Genomic DNA, 15,439 nt, shown 5'->3' on the forward strand with positions numbered 1-15,439 from the left:
CTGTGATCAGAAAATGGCTAGGTCACCTGTGGACTATCACACGGCGGTGAGAATGAATGAAGCATAACTACCACACACAGCAGCCATGGGTCAGAGTGTACAGTGCTGACAGTAGAGGGTACATTGGGTATGATAGCATTCTGGGAGACCGAAAACAGGCAAAAGCATATTGTTTAAGAAGAAAAATATATATGATAGCAAAAGAGCCATAGGTGCGAACTTCAGGCTGACTTCCAGAGAGCGGCAGGACAATGGCTAAGGAAGCACATGGGGAGATTGTGGCTGTTAGGTATGTCGTGGATTCTGGGGCCTTTTTGGTTGTTGTATTCTTTTCTGGGTCTTGTACATAATATTTATTTTATTTTTTTAGGGAGGCTCCATACCCAACCTGGGGTTTGAACTCACAACGTTGAGATTAAGAGTCATGTGTACTACTGACTGAGCCAGCCCGGTGCCCCATGCACACAGTCATTTTGTTTATGTGTCACCTAATACATTTTTTTGAAGGAAGGAGGGATACCAGCCAGGGAGGTCTTAGAGTCCACCCAGCTGTCCTCCCTGAAACAATACTTTGTGTGCCAGAGCTATGCTGCGTGGCTCCCCTGGGAAGGAATGACGTGGTTATCTAAGCAGTGGTAGCCACCAGTGCAGCCCTTGAGCTGCAAAGAGAGCGTCCAGGAAGAGGCCTTCTTTGTTCCGTGATGGCAGTGAGTTCGCTGGCACTGAGCGCACGCTGTTCCTTCCCCATTGAGATGACTGTGGCATTCGTGTTGGAAATCACTTGACCATAAACATGAGGGATCATTTCTGGACTGTCAGTTCTCTTTCATTGATCTGTATGTCTAACACCAGTACCATAGTGTCCTGACTAATTTGTAGTGAGTTGTAGAACAATGAGGTGTGAGTCTTCCAGCTCTGTTCTTTGTTGAAATTGTTTTCTCTATTCTGGGTCCCCTGAATTGCCATCTGACTTTTAGGTTCTGCTTCTTAATTTCTGCAGAAAGAACCAGCCAGGACTGTAATAGGGGTTGAGATGCATCTGATCGGTTTGAGTAGCGTGGCTGTCTCATCAGGTGTTGTGTCTTCCAGCCTGTGAGCATGGGCTGGCCTCCCATTTATGGACATCTTTGATGTCTTTCAACAATGTTTTGTAATGTTCAATACACATATATTACCCTCCTTTGGTTACGTGTACTCCTGGATATTTTATTCTTTTTGATGCTATTATAAATGGATCATTTGGGGCACCTGAGTGGCTCAGTGGGTTAAGCCTCTGCCTTTGGCTCAGGTCATGATCTCCAGGTCCTGGGATCGATCCCAGCATCAGGCTCTCTACTCGGCAGGGAGCCTGCTTCCGCCTCTCTCTCTGTCTGTCTCTCTGCCTATTTGTGATCTCTCTCTCTCTCTTTCAAATAAATAAGTAAAATCTTATTTAAAAAAATAAATAAATGGATCATTTTCATAATTTCATTTTTAGGTTGCTCATTGCTAATATATATATAAAAACACAATTGACTTTTATATATCAATCTCTTATTTTGCAACTTTGATGAATAAGTTTATTAGTTCAACTCGTTTTTAGTTGATTCCTGAGTTGTATATGCAGGATGATGGCATCTGAAAATAGAAATAGTTTTATTTCTTCCTTTCTGATCTTGATGCCTTTTATTTCTTTTTCTTACCATATTGCTGAGATGGGGCTTTTAAAACAAGGCTTAGGGGGTGCGTGGGTGGCTTAGTGGGTTAAGCCTCTGCCTTTGGCTCGGGTCATGGTCCTGGTGTCCTGGGATCGAGCTCCACATTGGGCTCTCTGCTTGGTTGGGAGCCTGCTTATCCTCCCCCTGCGCCTGCCTCTCTGCCTACTTGTGATCTCTGTCTGTCAAGTAAATAAAATCTTTTAAAAAATAAAAATAAATAAAACAAGGCTTGGGGGTGTCTAAGTAAGATGGGGAAACAACCCAGTCCTTGTCAGGCTGCCTGGCTGCCATTGGCGGGAGGATGTGTCTTCTCTATATACAGTGCAGCAGAGTCTACAGACTCAACATAAAATATTACAGTGATGTCTGATAGTGCTAGGACCCTTAGGGCTAGTACCTGCTTTTCAGGTAAAGAGAAGTGAGGCCCTGAGGATCAGTGCTGTCCCCAAGGATCCACCTGAAGGACCCTGAAGCAGTCTTACCACCGAGGCCGCTCAGTGCCAGATATCTTGCCTGGCTGGTTCCTCCCCCGGAACCCCTAACACCAGGTTCCCCTCCATGACCGCCTAACAGTGCTGTGTCTGCTGCTGCTCCTTCTGGTCCTCCTCTGTTGGAACTGAACTGATACCTCCAGTCCGACTCCCGAAGCCCCGACCTCCCCAAAACCTATGTGACATCTTTCTCTTTGGAAGATCTGCACCTGCGGCCCTTTGGACCTGCCGTGCTCACGTCCTGTGCTTATTCAGCTGGAGTGCTCACCTCCTCATGACTCCCTCAGAGCTCTCTAAGGATGGGCACAGTCTCCTTCATCCCTGTGTCCCCGATGTGTGAGGCACAGAGTTGTGTATGTTGTATGTGCCCAGTTGTATGTGTTGAAGTAAAATGTGGTTGGTTTGGCAGACGTTTGCCGAGTTGCTCTCCTAGAAAAAGGTTCTCCCACCCATGTAGGAAGGTAGTGGGCCTGCCGCCCGCCCCCGTGACACTGGCATTCCCAGGCTGAGTGCCTTGATGTTCGTATAGTCGTGTAGCCAGCAACACTCTTCAGGAAAGTCGAGGCTGAAGTAAAGTGGGAACTGTCAGTATTTGAGTGAAATGGGCTGTTCTCTAAAATATTTGTTCAATAGTTTAGTAAATGTTGGGAGGAAATATGTAATATACAACCTTTTGAAAGTGTTTGGCAGTGATTACAGTACCACAAATTGCACATCACCTTTGACCCAGTTGTTCTGTTGCTGTATGGTTGCCTGTGTTCAGGAATGTTCACTGCAGGTTGTTCATAATAGCAAAACATCAGGAGTGCCTGGCGGCTCCGTCAGTTGAGCATCTGACTCGATTTCGGTTCAGGTCATGATTTGTGCTCTGCAGGGAGTCTACTTGGGATTCTCCCTCTCCCTCTGCCCCTCCCCCATTCATGTTCACACGCTCTCGCTTGCTATCTCTTAAAAAAAAAAAAAACTTTTTAAAAATAGCAATATATCAAACAAGCCTAAGTCTGTCCATTAGTGGAACTGGTTATATAAAGTAAGGTAAACCAACCAGTAGAGTGCCATATGCAGCCTTCAGAATAATAAAGTGGATCTGTATATGCCCGTGTTTATCTGACGGAGACAGAGAGAGAGGGAACGTAAGCATGGGGAGCAGGAGTGGGAGAAGCAGGCTTCCCGCTGAGCAGGGAGCCCGATGCAGGGCTCGATCCCAGGACCTTGGGACCATGACCTGAACTGAAGGCAGACGCTTAACTGAGCCACCCAGACGCCCCCAAGATGAAGCTGTTGATTCATTTCCACGTGTGACACGGTTTGTGTGGAGGGAGAAGACATGTTTCTTTACATGCATTTGCCATTTCTGGATATCTCTACACTCTCACAGAGCTCCAGAAGAGAGCGTCTGCCTCTGGGTATTTGCAGTCAGAGGATCTGGTCCTTATTCTTTGCACTTTAAAGCCTCATGTTTTAGTTGTTTGTTGTCTTCTCTGAGGGCACCTGCTGTTATAATATGGAAAGGGGCACCTGGGTGGCTCAGTCACTTGGGTGCCTGCCTTTGGCTCGGGTCACGATCCCAGAGTCCTGGGATCAAGCCCCATGTCAAGCTCCCAGCTTCACAGGAAGCCTGTTTCTCCCTCTCCCACTCCCCCTGCTTGTGTTCCCTCTCGCTTACTGTCTCTCTCTCTCTGTGTCAAATAAATAAATAAAATCTGCTATAATATGGATGAAAGTCTTTCTGGGCTCCCCCACATGTCTGCCACTGACCACAGCATTGGGCAGGTATAGTTTAGTGTTAGAGTCTTATACTTTAGAGCATGTGCCACTATATATAAATGTCACAAATTAACCAAATCCAAATGGAACCATTTTGAACAGTTTTTTAAAAATTAAATTTATTTTTTTATAAACATATAATGTATTTTTAGCCCCAGGGGTACAGGTCTGTGAATCGCCAGGTTTACACACTTCACAGCACTCACCATAGCACATACCCTCCCCAGTGTCCATAACCCCACCACCCTTTCCCTAAATCCCTCCCCCCAGTTGAACAGTTATTTTATATTACTTTTTGTTTAGATTTTAAATTGAGATATGATTCTCGTACTATAAAATTCATCTCCTTCAAGTGTCTGGTTCAGCAGTGGGTTGTAGGCTATGCACCCGCCCCCTTTATCCAGTCCCCAAACACCTCCATGCCCTCAGCAGGAGACCCCATGCACATTAGTACACGCTCCCCTTCCCCCGGCCTGGTAGCCGTGAATCTGCTTTCTGTTGCTATAGATTTGCCCCTTCTGGACATTTCATGTTCAGAACATCTGCTTCTGCTGCTTTGTCTTCCGCTGTGAATATCAGGCAGAGGAGGTCGGCGTCTGATTCTTGCAGCCCAAGCACCGCAGGCCGTCTTTCCCTCCTTCCCTGAAGGCTCATTCTCCAGCCTGCAGCCTAGATGGGGAATGGGCCATGCGTGGGACGAGATGCAGGCTGCTGGGTAGGATTGTCAGAGGCCCTCAGTGGCCTACCGCAGAGGCGGCCACGTCGGCACCTGCCTCACGGGGAAGTCCGGACAGACCTGCTGGCCATGGGCTGCCCTCTGCCCGTCAGCACAGGGCTGCTCTGATGTTTTCTCTGAAGTACCTGGATAGAATTGGCATCTGTTCACTTGTCTTAAGTAACATACAAGAACAAAAGATCCCAAGCTGTATTCTTTACTTTTAAACAGAGTATGGCATGTTATAGGTAAATAAATATTTATTATTTATCATTAGTTTGATCCAAAGTTGATTGTCTGTCAGGTTTAAAATAGGAATTTACCTTTAAAGAATCAAATATTTCTCTTTTGGGGGGAAGGTTTTATTTATTTGAGAGAGAGGGAGCACAAGTGGTAGGGAGAGGCAGAGGGAGAAGCAGACTCCCCACTGACCAGGGAGCCTGACGTGGGGCTTGATCCTGAGACTCTGCGATCATGATCTGAGCTGAAGGCAGATGCTTAACTGAGCCACCCAGGTGCCCCAGGAATCAGATATTTCTCATTAAAAACTGTTTATTGGGGGTGCCTGGGTTAAAGCCTCTGCCTTCGGCCCAGGTCATGGTCCTGGGGTCCTGGGATCGAGCCCCGCATTGGGCTCTCTGCTCAGTGCAGAGCCTGCTTCTCTCTCTCTCTTTCTGCTTGCCTCTCTGCCTGCTTGTGTTCTCTGTCAAATAAGTAAATAAAATCTTAAAAAAAAAAAACTGTTTATTGAACACATAGCTTCCTACACATTATTGGCTAAGATACTAAACCAAAGTCACAAGTAGCTTATAATCTAAGAAGTTATTTTCAAGGCTGGAGGCTCCAAGACCAGATCTACAAGCTAAAGAGTGTTCCTGTCATAGAGACGCAGCTTGGTACTATTGGCTCGGACGTCACCCTTCCCTCCATTAGCTCAGCAAATGTGCACTGGGGACCTTCTGCACATCGGGCGCTATTCTGGGTACCTGGGGCTTGTCTTTCAACAAAACCCATGTCTCCAAGGAGCTCACATTCTGCCTGAGGAGAAAGACAATTAACAAGAAGCTGTAGAGTTAGAGGGTGGGAAGTGCCATAGAGAAAACACAGCAGGGCAAAGCAGGCCTGGTGAATGGGGTTGGCCAGGGTGAGCCTCCTTGACAAGGGAGCGGTGAACCCAGAGCATCTGCAGAAGCTAAGACAGGCAGATAGACAAGGTAAGCAGCAGGCACCTCGCTGCTTGGCGTCTTAATGAATAAGATTCTGGTCAGTAAATTGGTGCGCAAAGGGCTGCTAGCCTTCTGAGGCCATTTTGGAAGCTTTGTTTGTTTTCATAAACTGATTTTGCAGGAAGCTCCCACTCTTTGCCACACTGATGTTCTATTTTATTAAAACCAGCCTGAGAGTGGCTAGAACACCAGTTCATTTATTTTTCAGATGTTGAGCTGCTGGCGTTCTGTGCAGCCCTAGTCAGGAGACATTCATTCTGGGACTCTGCACCCAGCACACCGTGGCCTGGGGTGAGGGTCTGCCTCGCCCCCGCTGGTCAGTCCGAGGGCGCCGGCCAGGCCCCAGACCAGCCCACGGCAGCCTTGCACTGGGAAGAGAAGGGAACGGAATGAGGCACAGACGCTCGCGGCCTTGTGAGAAGAAGGAATTTGGTCCTTATTTTTGTAATTAGCAGAAATAAATGGATTGAGCAAAAAACACTGTAGTTTTGAGAGACCTGGTGAGCTCTGAGAGAAATTCCTCTGCAGGTTCGCCAGATGTGCTGCTGTGCATGTCAGCTGGAGGCCCGCGCAGGCTGCTATCGCTCTGGCTCCTGTCTAGGAGCTGCTCATTGGGCCTGTTGCTGGGAACTTGCAGGTGGGAACAAGCCGTCTGCACACTTGTCACCATGTGCAGGAGGACGGCTGCCTGTGTGGGCACAGGAGACCTGTTCAGTCCCCGCGTGCCCTCCCCCAGCTCCATCCCGGGCACGAGAGGGGCCTGCCTGCTGTAGACACCAGCAGGTGCACCCTGAGGCCCTGTGGTGCACGGCGTGGGGTCCTGCGGTGGCGGTGGCAGGGAGCGTGGGGGGCAAGGTGGGGTCAGGCTGGCCGCAGGCACCAAGAGCAGGTGCCAATCACAGCGCACCCAGATTGGAGTGTCGTGGGCACACTCTTGGGGTCTTGGCGGGGGCAGGAATCACATGAGTCTGCAGACACCATCCAAACGTGCCTGCTGTGGTTGGAGTGAGTGACACCGTGGGACAGGCCACCCGTGAGTCACATCATGGGGCTGTTATTGGCAGTGAGGAGAACCAAGAAATAAAACTGGCTGAGAACAACTGTTGCTTTGCCCAAAATATCAGAATGATGCGCAGAACTTTTAAGTTACAGCCAGATATTACCTGTACTTCAAGGAACCTTAATGACACAACCAGTACCTTTTAGAGGTTTTTTGCCCAGTAACGTCAACAGTAGCATTCGGCCGATGTCGAAAGGGGAGAAGCACATTTGCTCGTGTCTCGTTCCCATCATGCAGTGAGGTCAGGAGGGATCTCGTGCATTACTTAAACTGGAAAACCCCACGGTGCTCCGGCACTTTTTCATCCCGAAAGCTGTGTTTCTTCTCCTTGCGCAGGATGACGGGTTAGCGTTTCACTCAGGATCGTTGCTTTCTCTCCACAGAATTTCTCTTTCCTAAAATGGAGCCGAGTAAAGAAGCTGGACCCCCTGGCACCCTGCCGCCCAACCCCCCGCTGAAGCTGCACCCCGACCGTGGTGCCACCAGCACGTCCGTCTTCGTCCCTGAGCAAGGAGGCTACAAAGAAAGGTTTGTGAAGACCGTGGAGGACAAGTACAAGTGTGAGAAGTGCCGCCTGGTGCTGTGTAACCCGAAGCAGACCGAGTGCGGACACCGGTTCTGCGAGACCTGCATGGCTGCCTTGCTGAGGTAGGCCCGCGGCCCGGCGGCTTCCCCCACTCCGGCCCGCCGCCGCGTCTCTAAGCAGTGCCTTCTAAAGCTTAAACGTCTCGAGACCCTCAGATCAAATTCTCGGAGCCTCGCCTATGAATCGTTTAGGGAAACTCAGTCGAACCTCATCCCTGAGTTGTCCAGGGTTCTGGGACTCGCAGACTGGCCTACCCAGCCCCATCCCACAGATTTCTGTCTCCCCCCGCCAAGCGCCTCCCGATGTGCTCGCCCAGCACCCAGTCCTATGCCAGTGTCCCCTCTCCGTGCAGGTGGTGGGGAGCCCTGAAAGTGCAGGTGCTCCTGGTGGGCAGAGGCTGAGGAGGGCAGGTCAGTAGGAGGACAGGACAGGTCCCCACCTGGGTAGGAATCTGGTGTGTGCGTGCTTACTCAGCAGTCAGGAGAGCACATGCTGGCGCTTTGGAAGCCCTTGTGGGCCAAGCATTGGTGCCACCTTAGAGTCACAGAGGGCATCAGGGAGGCAGGCCGGAGTTTGGTGGCACAAACAGCATCGTCCAAGAAAGCGTCTTAGTTCCTCCCCAGGTATTTTCTGGGCATGGTGCTGGGCACTGGGAGTCATGGCAGGATGCTGTCAGACTTGGTCCCCAGGGTCAGGCACAGGGGCCTGGGAAGGCTGCCCACTTCTCCTGACTCACCGCTGAGGGCATGGCCCTTGATAATGGCACTGCAGGCGTCCTCCCCCACTGTCATCCTCCCCCAGGTCCTTCCGGCTGTAGTCTTATCCACTTATCCAAACAGTGAGCTCAGCTTTCCCTGCCTTGTGGCTAAAATGACTTTTGAGTCAAGCTTAGTGATGGCTGAGCTAACTCAGAGCACCTGCGGTTTCCTACGTGCCAACCTGGACTGCGCGCTGGGCTGGGGGAGGCCTGCTGGCCACGGGGCTGGGGCGGGGCTGGGGTGGGGCTGGGGTGGGGCTGGTACCCAGAGCTCCTCTGATTTGCCTCCTTGTTCTGCACTTGGCTCTCCTCCTGCTCCGTGTTTTTGCAGGCATCCGGGGATCCCATCCAAATGCCGCTCACCCCTAGGGTCTGAGGATGTAAAGAGAGTCTTATGATGAAGGCAGTTTAGCACAAGCTTCATATTATAGTCTAAGTGAAAGCTTTTATTTAGAAACACATTAATTTTGTCTCCCATCAGCCCTTAGTTCTCCTGCCCAGCTTCCCAGGCCTGTGAAGCCTCCCCAGTCTGCCCAGGGCTCCGGGGGACACGTGTCCAACCCTGTGTTCACTTCCCCAAAGCCTCCACCGACCTTCCTGTCCTGGACTCCTGGAGCCCTTGGCTGTCTAGGGCAGGGGCCATGGAAGTAGAGAGGACTCAAACTTTGTTTTATTTTTAATCTCTAGGAGGTGATTTCCGGCACAAGATGGGGTTAGAATCAAGTCCAAAAAAGGACAGCTTGGGAGCAGAGGCTCTTGTCCTGTGTTTGGGGGCAAGAATGATGTGGTAGACAGTGGCTTCCTTAGATGGGGCCAGTAAGCTGTGGAATTGCATTGGCTTTTCAGGATATTGTGACAGAAAATAACTTCCGGAGAAAGTACTAGCTGTTTTTAGAAAACAAGACCGCCTCTAGGCCCTCTTAATCAGCCGGGGACGCTCACACCACAGAGCCGCTCACGGAGGGCTAGTTTTGGTTTCTGAAATAAAATCTCACTTTTAATGGAAAGGGGCTTTCCAAGTGGGACTGATGTCAGCTGTGCTGCTTAAAAACTTCCTTGGGAAAAATTACCATTTAAAAAATTGAGCACTTTTCTCCTGTGGCTTCATATTTGAAACCCAGTTTGCCGTGGCATCCCGGACCTCTGGTTGCGGCCGTGAACTTCGCACACCAGGTTGACCATAAAGGTTCAAGTGAGAACAGGACTTCTGCTCTATCTAATGTCTTCATGGTGTGTTTTCCCCTCAGCTCCTCAAGCCCAAAATGTACTGCGTGTCAAGAAGGCATCATTAAAGATAAGGTATTTTGGGGATTTTAATAAATGACCTTTTCAAACGCTTCGGTCCTGCTTGGCCCATGGTTTGCACCTGGTGCTCTGGGCACGCTCTGGTTTTGTCTCAGACAAACCGCGGGTGCTGCAGGGTTGAGGCAGGACAGCTGCCCAGCTGGGTGACCCTGGCCAGGACCTTCAGCCCCTGAACCTGTGTCCTTGCCTGTGACAATAGCAGTCCCACCTCGGGAGGGCTGTGGGGGTGAAATGTGGAGATACAGGCCATCCTCTCAGGCTTCTCCCCCAGACAGCTGGCATCCGGCCAGTCTCAGGAGTTCAGCAGGATTGGCTTTCTGTCTGCCCCCGTGCAGCACCTCCCACTCATTAGACAGATGTGGGGTTTCCACCCTTCCCCCTGCCACGTGATTATGTGTACCCGTGAGAGCTCTCTGGCAGGCCAGAGTCTCAGAGGGGGCCTCAGGGGGCCACCCACCAGCTTCCGTCCTGGGGCTCTGATCCGCACACCCCACCCCCCCTCCCCACACTGTAACAGCACCTCTGGTCATCTACGCGTTGGCAGACCCCTTAGGCACGCTTTGAGTCTGAAATGAGTCATTCTTAAAGTATCAGTAAAAACGTGTGGTACCAATATTTTGATTGATGAACAGAACAATTTTTTAAATGTAGGTCATTAAATTGTACAATAAAATTTCTGCTCTGTGGTTTTGTGTCCAGAGCACTTTTCAGGTTGGGTTTGCCGTCAGGGCAGTGCAGGCAAGTGCAGGGATTTGGGGGTCCCGGCAGAGGAGGCCCCTCTGCTGCCGGGACAAGGGCGCCTCGTGTAACTCCTCTGGGCAGCTTAGAGCTAGAGCTGGCACCACACATGTCCCTTGTCTTCCTGGGGTTCACTGCTGCTGCAGGCTGCACTCTGTCAAAGGGAGGGGCTTGTTTCTAAGAAAACAGTCACCCAGCTACCCCTGATCTTAGCACGGCCACTAACTTATTAAAGTGTGTCTGACCCCTGTGATCGAGGTAGAGGTTCAAACAACGGACCTGGTCTGTCTCAGTTCAGAATTATAATCCCTATTTTTCAATGGCATTAGTAAGTGGAGAAGAATTACTAGTTTTGTTGGAGCGCCGTGAATGATAGCGACTAATGCCTTGGATCCTCATGGGAAAGGGGGCTTGAGACCAAGATCGTCTGCTAGTCGCTGTCAGGCCTCAGGCTCCTCATCTATGTAATGGGACAGATGTAGTAAATCATCTCAGCTCTAAATTCTGTACTTTAACTGTTTTGACATTGCCAATCTTTGTTTTGTATCCATAAAGTTTAACTCAAATGACTTAAGAAACTTAATGCCACAAAAAAGAAGTTTATTTCCCACTGGCTAAAAATACCTGTTTGGTGACTTTAGTGTGTTTTTAAAAAGGTCATGTTTATGAAGGATTAGATTTGACTCCAAATTACTTTATTTTTAACTCTTAGCAGCTGTTGATTCTATTTTTTTGCCTGTGGAGTTGAGAAAGGCATATTAAGATCCTGTCTATTTTTTCACTGTTACAGAGTGTTAACATATAGGAGTTTCTTAGAAATGCCTGAAGATGAAGACGGTCTAGACTGTGTTGCTGGAAAGAATGAACCTCCTTGTTTTCTAAGGGGAAAATATAAAGAAAGAAAGAAAGAAAGGTTTTCATTTTCAAAGGGAAACATTTTCTTTCTTTCTTTCTTTTTTTTTTTTTTTTAACTTTTAAAGATTTTATTTGAGTAGTGGGAGGGACAGAGGGACAAGCAGGCTCCCCACCGAGCAGGGAGCCCAACGCAAGGCATAATCATAGGACCGTAGGATCATGACCTGAGCCAAAGGCAGACACTTAACAGACTGAGCCACCCAGTCGCCCCCAAAAGGAAAGATTTTCATTATTGGATTAACTTCAGTCACTGCACTATTTATTTAAAAGAGGGCAGTTTTGGGTGCCTGGGTGGCTCAGTTGGTTGGACGACTGCCTTCAGCTCAGGTCATAATCCTGGAGTCCTGGGATCGAGTCCCGCATCAGGCTCCCAGCTCCATGGGGAGTCTGCTTCTCCCTCTGACCTTCTCCTTGCTCATGCTCTCTCTCACTATCTCTCTCTCAAATAAATAAATAAAATCTTTAAAAAAAAAATAAAAGAGGGCAGTTTTTTTTAGTAGCAGGCTAATACTGCCTCCTTTTTGGTGAAAATGATTTATGAGGGATATAACCTCAGGAGAAAGGACTATAATGTTTTACAAACCGTCTGCAAGATACGATCTTCTACAGTAGTTTTGTATTTCTTTACCAAGTGACCTACACAGGCATTGAGTGATAGTGGGCTCTGCCCTTGTCCCTTGGTTGGTGCGGTCCACCCATGGCTGCCCCCGCAGAGCTGGCTCCTGGAAGTCCCCAGAGTCCAAATACGAACCTGGTCCTCATGCGTCCTCACCTTGAGATCACATCAGAGTTGACCCAGAGTATTTGGATGCTCCAAAGTGATCTTTAATTATTTCGTGTAACTTGTTTTCATTTGGCTTATCTAATAAAAGATGGTAGTTAAGGTTGTATTATTTGAATTGTGACTCTTAGTGGGAACATCTCCTTCATTCTACTTTAGAAATTAGAAATTAAGATGGTCCTTAATGCCTTCTGAGGTCCACTTAAGGGATGCTCTCCTGATTTTTTTTTAAAGTGGTTTTGCCTTCTCTGAAGTAGCAGCATGTGGAGATTAAGCAATATTAATCCTCTGAAATAACCATCTTCCTGTTTCAGGTGTTTAAGGATAATTGCTGCAAGAGAGAGATTCTCGCTCTTCAGATCTACTGCAGGAATGAAGGGGAAGGCTGCACAGAGCAGTTGACGCTGGGACACCTGCTGGTAAGTCCTGGGGGTCGTGCTCGGTGCTTCCATTACGAAATAGAACTCCTTGGGGCGCCTGGGTGGCTCAGTCGATTTCGCATCAGACTCCTGATTGCAGCTCAGGTCACGGCCTCAGGGTGGTGAGATGGAGCAGCCGCCCCCCACTTGGCTCTGTGCTTAGCGGGGAATCTGCTTGAGATTCCCTTTCTCCCTCGGCTCCTCCCCCGATGTGCACACACTCACACTTTCTCTCTCTGAAATAAATAAATCTTTAAAAAAAAAAAAAGGAGATACAACAGCCTGATCAGTGTGATGTGGTACCCTAAGACCATGGTTACGCTGATTGTCAAAACACAACCAAACATGAAAGCATTCCAAGCCACTGAGGTATGAAATGTTATTTTTATGACATCATTGGCAGAATTGCCAACTGGTTTTTAAACACCCCCACCCTATTTAGGATGGAGAGAAATCCGAACCGGTTTTTAATTTTGGAAGGTCCAGGAAAACCTTCTGAATTGTTTTTTTTTAAACCATGAAATTCCACATAACTTTTATGGCTTTTTTTTTTTAATTAGCATCTTATTTTATCCTGGAAGGATACTCAAACTGGAGTAAAACAAATTCCTTAGCCGATAACCTGACACCCAGGAAGGAGAGTTGGCTTACTCCTTCAAAAGCAGTATAGTTTGGGTAATCACTAAATAGAGCGCAAAACTCATTGTCTCTCAGTACATTTGTCACTCTTCTCTGTGAAAAACTGCTCTAGCAGCAAGCGGAGATGTTTCTGGAGAATCTGTATTTCAGATTGAATTTCTTTGCCAGTTAAGAACCTTGAAATGTTTGTTTTACAGGTGCATTTAAAGAACGATTGCCAGTTTGAAGAGCTTTCGTGCGTCCGTGCTGACTGCAAAGAAAAAGTGTTGAGAAGAGACCTGCGCGACCACGTGGAAAAGGCCTGCAAGTACCGGGAGGCCACGTGCGGCCACTGCAAGAGTCCGGTTCCGCTGGTCACCCTCCAGGTGCGCCGCCCTCCGCCTGCAGCTCCGCCCAAGTGTGATTGTGTCACCGAATAGCATTTTAAAGCACTATTCTAACAGGAATAAAGAGAAAACAGGAGGAAATGGCAGTTTTCATCTGGCTTTAATTCAGAGTCAAGCTTTATTTGTTTTGCCCATTTTGATTTGTATGATTAACATTTTCCTATTTCCCTTGATTGACTATCATTTGGAATGCCAAAAAAAAAAAAAATGAAGACTAATTATCAAAAAAGGTAGAATTTTTCTCTTGTCCCAGGGAATGTCCTCAAAATCTTGTTGGATTGCTTGATCTTTTAAGCAGCTCTGGGACATAATCATCACTTCAACAGGGTAATTCATCCTGCAGCATCGAAGTGCAGCTGTCTGTCTTGGAGAGAGATGAGAATTTCACATTTTTCATGCCTTGATTATTTTGGCACGGTTCTATATTGTGTGTGTGTGTTAGAGATCAGATCCCTTATCTGTAAGTTAGAGATGTTGGGGGTGGAGGACAGACTTTAAAAACCAATTGATATTACAGTAACCCCCAAATATTTGTCCATTTCTTGCACAAATATTCACTGAGTACCTACTGTGTGCTGGGCACTGTTCTGAGAGCTGTGGGTTCAGTGGTGATGCTCAGCTTCTAGTGGGAAGAAGTAATTAACAGGCAAATGTAACATGGAGTAGTGATTTGTACTATGAAGAAAAATGCACTAGCATCCATCATGGAAAAAGAGGTGGTCAGAGCTGGCCTCTCCAAGGCAGTCAGGGCCCAGTGTGGGATGAGTGCCCAGAGCGGAGAGAACAGCTAGGAGGGCACAGGCTCTGAGATGGGACTGACTTGGCAGGTGGATTTCAGGAATGGTGAGAGGCAGTACAGAGGTGATGGGTAGCAGGGGAGAGGGTGGGGCTAGGCACTGGGCAGCTTGAGCAAGGGGTTGATGTCAGAGTTCCCCATCAGGTGCAGCACTCTGGCAGTTGCGACACGTAGGCATGGGGTAAGAGGAGAATATAGAGGCAAGGCAGTGTTGGTCTGTGCGACCAGGTACACTGGGACACATTGGGAAGGTAGAGGCAGTGGGATTAGCCCACGGCTTAAATACAGAGTATGTGTTAAGGACAACGCCCGGTGTCTGTAGCTGGATCAGCTGGATGAACTCTTGAGGTGGGGCTTACTGGAGCATCGCAGGCTTGAGGGGAGAATAGGGGAGTGGTCTGGGCTACTGGTGCATCTTAGGTGGTCCCTGTAGCCTTGGGGACAGAGGCTTGGGACACCCTAATGCTTACAGACTGCAAAGAGTGAGGTCGTCTAGCAGTGGCCAGTGTGGAAGGGTCAGCAGAGTGGAGCTCCAGCGCCAGCAGGAGCTGGAGAGGATTTGTGTGTGGGCAGGAGGGGCAGACGTTGCTGAGAGGCTGGGGGCCGCTGGGAATGACGTCTGCACTCGGCAGGACCATCATTGATGGGACCAAGACGGGAGAGGGCCAGAGACATGCAGCCAGGCTGTCCGGCCAGGCAGTTCCTGGTGGATGTTCTACCGCATTTATTGACCAAAATTTAGGACAGTTTTTTTTTTTTTTTAATGAAATGAAAAGTCCTTTGCTTAATTTTTAAATTTTTTAATTTTAATTTTTTTTTAAAGATTTTATTTATTTACTTGACAGACAGAGATCACAAGTAGGCAGAGAGGCAGGCAGAGAGAGAGAGAGAGGAGAAAGCACCGCTCCCCAAGGAGCAGAGAGCCCGATGTGGGGCTTGATCCCAGGACCCTGAGATCATGACCTGAGTCGAAGGTAGAGGCTTTAACCCAGGCGCCCCAAGTCCTCTGCTTCATAATCTACATGTTTATTACCTTTGTGCAACTTTCCTGTGTCTGCGATTTTCTTCTCTTGTGAAGTTTTCTTCCTGTATGATTTCTGTAGACGTTCCCAGCTATTAAGGACTTTCAGGAACCATGGAAAATAGAAACAGGGTTTGACC

At 48.4% G+C, this 15,439-nt stretch overlaps 1 protein-coding gene across 7 annotated transcripts in view; it reads left to right on the forward strand.

The window, feature by feature from the left end:
* The window catches only part of TRAF3 (TNF receptor associated factor 3), a 118,908-nt gene that overhangs the window by 78,472 nt on the left and 24,997 nt on the right, over positions 1 to 15,439 (forward strand). For all 7 annotated transcript variants that reach the window (XM_004754654.3, XM_045074005.1, XM_045073998.1 and 4 more), the window contains 4 exons: positions 7,340 to 7,604; positions 9,547 to 9,598; positions 12,353 to 12,457; positions 13,294 to 13,461. In XM_004754654.3, the coding sequence (XP_004754711.2) occupies positions 7,357 to 7,604; positions 9,547 to 9,598; positions 12,353 to 12,457; positions 13,294 to 13,461 (573 nt within the window). In that variant the 5' untranslated portion in view covers positions 7,340 to 7,356. The remainder of the gene's footprint in view (positions 1 to 7,339; positions 7,605 to 9,546; positions 9,599 to 12,352; positions 12,458 to 13,293; positions 13,462 to 15,439) is intronic.

The sequence above is a fragment of the Mustela putorius genome, unplaced genomic scaffold (genome assembly GCF_011764305.1).
Source record: "Mustela putorius furo isolate JIRA1106 unplaced genomic scaffold, ASM1176430v1.1 tig00000129_pilon_pilon_pilon, whole genome shotgun sequence".
In the NCBI taxonomy this organism is placed as follows: domain Eukaryota; kingdom Metazoa; phylum Chordata; class Mammalia; order Carnivora; family Mustelidae; genus Mustela; species Mustela putorius.